The sequence below is a fragment of the Sander lucioperca genome, chromosome 15 (assembly GCF_008315115.2).
Source record: "Sander lucioperca isolate FBNREF2018 chromosome 15, SLUC_FBN_1.2, whole genome shotgun sequence".
Classification (NCBI taxonomy): domain Eukaryota; kingdom Metazoa; phylum Chordata; class Actinopteri; order Perciformes; family Percidae; genus Sander; species Sander lucioperca.
Window position 1 is genome coordinate 4,006,043 of NC_050187.1, and position 7,743 is coordinate 4,013,785.

The window sequence follows — 7,743 nt, forward strand, 5'->3', positions numbered from 1 at the left end:
AATTCACGGAAAGATATTTGGGAAATTATGAGGATGATAATAATAATGAGCTTAGATATGCAAAATAGTTTTGTGTGTCGTGAAGATACGATGACTGAGGTTATGTTATGTAACAGACAGAGTTCAAGACAGGTTACAGTCATTTACTGAATCAGTTAGAGATGTTTAGTGAAATAAGAAAATTAATCTTTACACAAAAGATAATGCAGATGGTTTATCAAGTGGATTAGTCAGTCTCATCCAAAACCAGAGGGCAGAGGGGCATTCAACAAGTAGTGGAGCATCAACACAGAATGTCCTAAACAAATGTAATTAATCATTATTAGTGCTGTCAGTTAAATGTGTTATTAACGGCGTTAACGCGAACCCATTTTAACGGCGTAAATTTTTTTATCGCGAGATTAACGTTCTTTTTGGCCTAGCAAACTTTGTAGTTTTTTTCACATGCTGTTGCAACAACTAGTAACGTTAGAAAACCTACAACACCACACCGGATCTAGCTAGACCGGAAACTAAACAACAGGCACGCCGCACACACTTGTTTGGGCTTGTGGGCAAAGAGTAGTACATACCTGCAAAAAATCGCTTTTCGGCGAAAATCGCCGTTTTGAATGGGAAAATGTCACCCACGTGAATCGTGTAGATCCGAAGTGGGGTGCTAATACAGCACCGGTGCAATATTGCTGCACGGGACGCTAGTCAACACTACACTTAGCAGAAGGTAACGTATGTGTCTGTATTTCACTGGAGAGGATTCTAACACCAGACTGTAGCTGCCGTTGTCTGAAAAACAGACTCAGCCTCGCCTCCCCAGCCTCGTGGTGCATTCAAAGTTATTGTAAAATACCCTTTTCCAATCCAGTGGTTGTTTTCGCCGTTTTGTTTTTGCCGTTTTTCTTTTAGATCAACTTTTTATTGTTTTATATTTTTGAACATACAGAACAGACAAAAACAGTTGAACAAGGTGCTCCTTTTTTAAATATATATATGTATATAAATCTTTCGGTTCAGGCACCGTTTTAAAAGTATCGTATCATGTTGATAAGAGCATTAAAACCAACTGCCTCTTTGCTCGTTTGAAAGCCATGATGTCTCTCTCTCTCTCATGGGTGGGCCAAATTCTTTGGGTGGGCAAAGCAGAGAAAGGGGAGGTAACCTTTCCCCTTATGACGTCATAAAGGGAAGATTCCAGATCGGAAAGGCAGATCAGGATACCCAGGGCTCGGTTTACACCTATCACCATTTCTAGCCACTGGGGGACCATAGACAGGCTGGGGGAACTCATATTAATGTTAAAAAACCTCATAAAGTGACATTTTCATGCCATGGGAATTTGAATACTGAAAGCAATACACATTTTGTTTAAAATTGATATGATATGATATAATATGATATGATTTGTGAGTATTCTGTATGTATACTGCATTTGTGTGAACTGAACAATGTTAGGTAGATATTAAACAACATGTTTCACGTCTCTTTTTATAACCTGATCTCTTAAACAGGTTTCACTCTGAAGAATGGAAGATGTCCACGTCAACAACACATCACACTATGTCTACATTAACAACACATCACACTACGATTACTTTAACAACACATCACGCTATGATGACGATAGACGAGCAGGATTCATCAAAGATGTTGTAACATGCATAATCATCTTTATTGGACTTCCTTTGGCCCTTATGGCCATCTATGCTCTTCATTCTCTGGTACGTACATTATTACTGAGATCCCTAGAGTTGAGGGCCACATGTCAGGGGGCTGGGGTGAAGTACTTTAATGACCTATACATTTACAGGAATAATGAACTGCATAGTGAAAATGTAAATTAAGATGATTGGACCCTGCAGACATATTTGGGAGGAGTTCAGAACATGTTTACAACTGCTTTCTTTACTTTAACCAATGTTTTCCTGCAGGTGCGAAAGGATAATGTCGCTCCGATCTACGTCATCAATCTTCTCATTTCTGACATCATTCAGTTCTGCTGCATGATCGGTTTTGTGGCAAAACCTAAGGACCTTGATATTGTCTATGGTATTTACTTAGTCTGACGGCCATCATTTGCTTCATGGTGTGCATCGCCCTGGAAAGGTATCTCTCTATCCAGAATGTGTGTAACTATTTCTGTGTCTGACCATTGTATTACTACATCATTCTGAAGCTGTGTCTTACATCTTGTATTACAGGTATTTGGTCATCGCCTGCCCACTGTGGTACCACTTCAGACGAAGCATCAAGATCTCCGTTGTGGTCTGTGTCCTGGTCTGGATCTTTTCTCCCGTCTATCTCATCACTCTGGTTTTCTGTCGTTTTTTAGGGTTCATAGTCATTATACATACATACATATTTGTCCTCCTTCCCCTCCCACTGCTCATATTCTTCCTGGTTGGGACCCTCAAAGCCCTGTCTGCTTCCATCTCAGTTCCCGCTGATGAAAAACATCGAATTGTGGCAATGTTGGTCATGGTGCTGCTTATTTACACGCTGCTGTTCCTGCCCAGACCCATAATGTTTCTGAAAGAGGGAAACAGATTTAACTTCCTCAGGGTCCTGTTTAATGTGTTTCTTAGGTTGAGTCCTCTTGCAGACTTAGTTCTGTATGTTTTCATGAGGAAAGGGGTCATAGACAAGTTTTTGGCCTCTGTGTGTTGTTGCAGAATGGACAACAATGATTTCAGCAGTTTAACAGTATGAGTGATGACAACGTGTTATCCGGAAATTTATCTGAATGCAGGTATGCAATAACCCTGGGGGAGGACACCCAGACCCTCCACTATAACATGCCCCCCCCCAAAAGGCAGATTCTAGCCCATATATATAGGCCAATGTATTTATATATTGGCGGGTATACAGTACAGTATACCCGCTACAATCCATTAGACTACACCACCAGGGGCGTTTCTAGGACTTGTGGAGGTTCGGGGCTTAGCCTGGACCCATTTAAATAAACTGAATGCAGTGCAAAACGGTGATTGGCTTGCCCAGCTGTTAATAACCAGTGTATGTTCATTTCAGCTGGCCAGTTTGTAGATGTAATTTAGATGGCGCCAACATTTGGCCTAATCATAACTGGCCTGCCAACCCAAAGGCCAAGGTTTTGTTTCCAGATCTGTGTGGTGACTGATGATGAAAATGTTGAGCATTAAACACTTCATTTCCTGCATTCTGGTGAATTTTTATGCTCCTATTTCTACCCTTTTTTGAATGTATAAGCTGGAAATATCTTTATGTAAAGGGAAACATAGATTACAATCCTAATATAATAACATAATGGAAAATATTGCAGTAAGGCTCTGAGGCATTCTGTATTGCTTTCATCTATTTATTCTCCTGTAGATCAGCTTTTCTAATTATATCTGAGTCAGCACACATGTAGCCTAGGCAGCATTTACTCCTCCCTCCTCTTTTGCATCTTTTGTTGGGGAAGTAACCTCCTTAAATGTGCATATGACAATTATTCACCTCAATGATACATTATTCATTTTAATGTATTAATAAACTCCTGGACTGTAATATTTCAGATGTTTGAGCAAGATTTCTGCTCATGTCCAAAACTTTGTGCATATTGAAAATATAACTCATCCCATCTGTGTTTGCTGAGATTTGGAGGAGTGATATTTTGAGAAAAATAAAGTGATAATAGGCTATTACAAGAATAAGGTCATTATATTTCAGAAAATAATCTACCTGCACCATAGCCTGCTGTGCAATACGTGATTGCTCTGCTGATACGGTAGATCTCAGACCTTCTGACAGACTCGAGCCCCGTTTGGGTCTCTGGTCTCTGAATGAGACAAAGTTTAGGGGAGTGGCTGTACGCTGCTCTACATCGGAGGTGGAAAACCGAAACTATGGCAGAAATACATGGAGCACAAACGGGACACATCTGCTGCAGCATGTTGACAGCAGAGCGCGTCCATAAACCTGAAGCTGCACAGCTTTTTACAGAGAGAGTGGACACTAAGCGACGCACAGGTCTGCTTCAGAGCTCCGTGTGTTTGAGTCTGAACCGTAGACTGGAAATGTCACGTCACAGGAACTTCAAACTGAATCATTAGTATTGCGCTCCTAAACATTGCGTTAGTGGCATCAATGCATTAGACTGATTTGGCTATGATTCCTCCGAAAATTAAACCTTTCACAGAGCAGACAAAGTTACAGTTCAACCATGAGTTCTACAAAATATATATATATATATATATATATATATATATATATATATAAAAGCTATCAGGTCATCCTTAAATCCATCTTACAAACCTTAATAAAGTCCATCTCTTCTTTTCAGCGGCCCTGGATTCATGCACAGCTTACGTGCAAACGTGTATTAATGTGAATAAACTTGCATTAAGATAATTTTACTATATGTTCAAGAAGACGGCGCTGCAACCTCCACTCATAAACTTTGTTTCAACTTTTAAGCATTAAATCTTCAAAATATACGGTCATGCGACACGATTGAAAGCTTAGCCTCTCATGATTCAATTAAGCCCACGCACAAAGCATACGATGATTTATACAACTGTAATAAAGTTGCTATGACACTGAATTACGACACAATTTTGACACTTTATAGACTGAATTACAACGGAAACTTCAAACAATATTTCACTTCCGGGCTTTTTCTCGCGTCTGACTCCTCATACGCGGTTGTCTGTACCCGATCTGTGCTGCCGGCACGATCCGTCATGCGCATGTATGACTTGGACGGAAAAAAAACTCCATTCTACCCTCTGTAACTCTGTGTCAGTAAGGCCTAGAATCACCCTGAAAACTTGAGAGTGTTACCTTTCCAATGATATCTGGCACATCCCTGATTGTCAAAGTATATGGGAGCTGTACCACTTTTAATTTGGGTATGCCGTTTAGACCAAAAAGCATGGAATTTTAGCCATTCCATAACAGGTTTTAACATGCATCTGCTGATTACTACTTGTGGTGTTTTTCAACTACAACCCCCCCCCACACTGCTTTATGTTCATACTGATTTTATCTCTCTTCCTTCGAAGAGGAGGCGTGGATTATTATCAACCTACTGCATGTTGTGTAACTTTACCATATTTATTGCAGACTGTTTGGATGTAAAGGACAACACATCAGACATTGGTGTAGGGAACTCATTCGGTGTCTTGCAGCTGTCAAAGGTAAATTTTGTCACATTTTGTTGTACTTATTTTATAATTATTAATAAATTGTTTAAAAAGGTAAATACACTGTAAATAGTCATGAAAATGATTATGCAACCTTTAACAAGCAGACAGCTGGGGACTGTACTGTGTTTAAACCAACTATATTTCATTTGGGTTTTTCCCTGTCTTACCTTAAATTGTAAGCCTTATGGATATGTTATTGTGTAACAAAGACAGAAAAATGTAGTTTAAGAAATCGGCTAAAAAAGATATAAGGATGCAAAATCAAGTACATTAGTTGAAGCAAAAATGAGAGAAGAAATATGGGATAGAGCATTCACAATTAATGGGAAATTAAACAACAAGAAGTAGAAATGTAGTCCATATATCGAAAACGTGCTTACAAATAGAGTGCGGATACACCTACATAATAAGCTGTTTTAAATTTAAAATGTTCAATGCCTTATCGCACTGATGTGAACGAGCCCGACCCGAACCTGAACATCATTTCTAAATATCTGTCCGAACCCAGCCCAGCCCATCGGGTCCCATCGGGCCATCCTCTACTTACAAAGGCTGTTTCTTACAAATGTTGTATGTATGTATGTATGTATGTACGTTCTGAAACATCATTAATTTACGGAAAGATATTTAGGAAATAATGATAATAACAATAATAATAATAATAATAATAATAATAATAATGAGCTTAGATATGCAAAACAGTTTTGTATGTCATGAAAATACAATGACTGAGGTTATGTTATGTAACTCAAGACAGGTTACAGTCATTTACTGATTCAGTTAGAGATGTTTAGTGAAATAAGAAAATTAATCTTTACACAAAAGATAATGCAGATGGTTTATCAAGTGGATTAGTCAGTCTCATCCAAAACCAGAGGGCAGAGGGGCATTCAACAAGGAGTGGAGCATCAGCACAGAATGTCCTAAACAAATGTAATTAACATTAATCATTATATTAAATTACTGAAACACGGACGAGGTTCTGTGGCTGCAGTAATGACCTCACATCAGCACGTTATATATTTCATCACCAGAACTTGTGCTATCTGAAACTGTAGTATTTGATTGATTTTTTTTAAATGATTTGATTTGTGAGTATTTTATATATGTATACTGAATTTGTGTGAACTGAATAATGTTAGGTAGATATTAAACAACATGTTTCACGTCTCTTTTTATAACTTGATCTCTTAAACAGTTTTCACTCTGAACAATGGGAGATGACCACATTAACGACACATCACGCTATGATCACATTAACAACACATCACAGTATTATGACTACTATAGAGGACCATTTTTCATCAGACATGTTGCAACATACATAATCATCAGTATTGGACTTCCTTTGACCCTCGTGGCCATCTATGCTCTTCATTCTCTGGTACGTACATTATGACTGAGATCTATTTGTGTAAAGTGTCTGTCTGTAAAGGATCTTGATCTGAGTTGGGGGCCACATGTCAGGGGGCTGGGGTGAAGTATTTTAATGACCTATACGTTTACAGGAATAACGAACTGCAAAGTTAAAATGTAAATTAAGATGATTGGACCCTGCAGACATATTTGGGAGGAGGAGTTCAGAACATGTTTACAACTGCTTTCTTAACTTTAACCAATGTTTTCCTGCAGGTGCGAAAGGATAATGTCGCTCCGATCTACGTCATCAACCTTCTCATTTCTGACATCATTCAGTTCTGCTGCATGATCGTTTATGTGGCAAAACCTGGGTACCACATTTATCTAATATCCGATCTTATTTACTTCTGTAGTCTGATGGTCAGTGTTGGCTTCATGGTGTGCATCGCCCTGGAAAGGTATCTGTCTATCCAGAATGTGTGTAACTATTTCTGTGTCTGACCATTGTATTACTACATCATTCTGAAGCTGTGTCTTACATCTTGTATTACAGGTATTTGGTCATCGCCTGCCCACTGTGGTACCGCTTCAGACGATCCATCAAGATCTCCATTGTGGTCTGTGTCCTGGTCTGGATCTTTTCTCCCATCTATTGCTTCTGTTTTTTATTTATTAATTTTTCAGACATTTCACTAACCATTACAACCATATTTGTCCTCCTTCCCCTCCCACTGCTCATATTCTTCCTGGTTGGGACCCTCAAAGCCCTGTCTGCTTCCATCTCAGTTCCCGCTGATGAAAAACGTCGAATTGTGGCAATGTTGGTCATGGTGCTGCTTATTTACACGCTGCTGTTCCTGCCCGGACCCATATTGTTTCTGAAAGAGGGAAACAGATTTAACTTCCTCAGGGTCCTGTTTAATGTGTTTCTTAGGTTGAGTCCTCTTGCAGACTTAGTTCTGTATGTTTTCATGAGGAAAGGGGTCATAGACAAGTTTTTGGCCCCTGTGTGTTGTTGCATAATGGACAGCAATGACGACAGCAGTTTAACAGTATGAATGATGACAACATGTCCACAGTCAGCTTCATGTAGGCAGAGAAAGAGGGAGAGAGAGAGAGAGAGAGAGAGAGAGAGAGAGAGAGAGAGAGAGAAAGGGGAGAAACAGAAGGAGACATGTAGGCAAATACAAAGACTAGAGACAACACAGATTCTGTCTTCTAC

The 7,743-nt window shown here is 39.3% G+C and overlaps 1 protein-coding gene and 1 pseudogene across 1 annotated transcript; both read left to right on the forward strand.

The window, feature by feature from the left end:
* Positions 1–1,415: 1,415 nt before the first annotated feature.
* LOC118493255 lies at positions 1,416–2,703 on the forward strand (annotated as a pseudogene).
* A 3,672-nt stretch (positions 2,704–6,375) lies between these two features.
* Positions 6,376–7,743, forward strand: LOC116056254 (G-protein coupled receptor 4-like). Its single transcript, XM_031308420.2, has 3 exons — positions 6,376–6,546; positions 6,795–6,979; positions 7,075–7,743. The coding sequence occupies exons 1-3, from the start codon at positions 6,376–6,378 to the stop codon at positions 7,577–7,579; spliced, it is 861 nt and encodes a 286-aa protein (XP_031164280.1). The 3' UTR covers positions 7,580–7,743.

Excerpts from the sequence above, each read along its gene's own strand:
- LOC116056254 (XM_031308420.2), top strand. The coding sequence starts at position 6,376 with ATGGGAGATGACCACATTAACGACACATCACGCTATGATCACATTAAC. Across the intron at positions 6,547-6,794 it reads TCTATGCTCTTCATTCTCTG|GTGCGAAAGGATAATGTCGC; the intron begins GTACGTACATTA and ends GTTTTCCTGCAG. Across the intron at positions 6,980-7,074 it reads GTGTGCATCGCCCTGGAAAG|GTATTTGGTCATCGCCTGCC; the intron begins GTATCTGTCTAT and ends CTTGTATTACAG.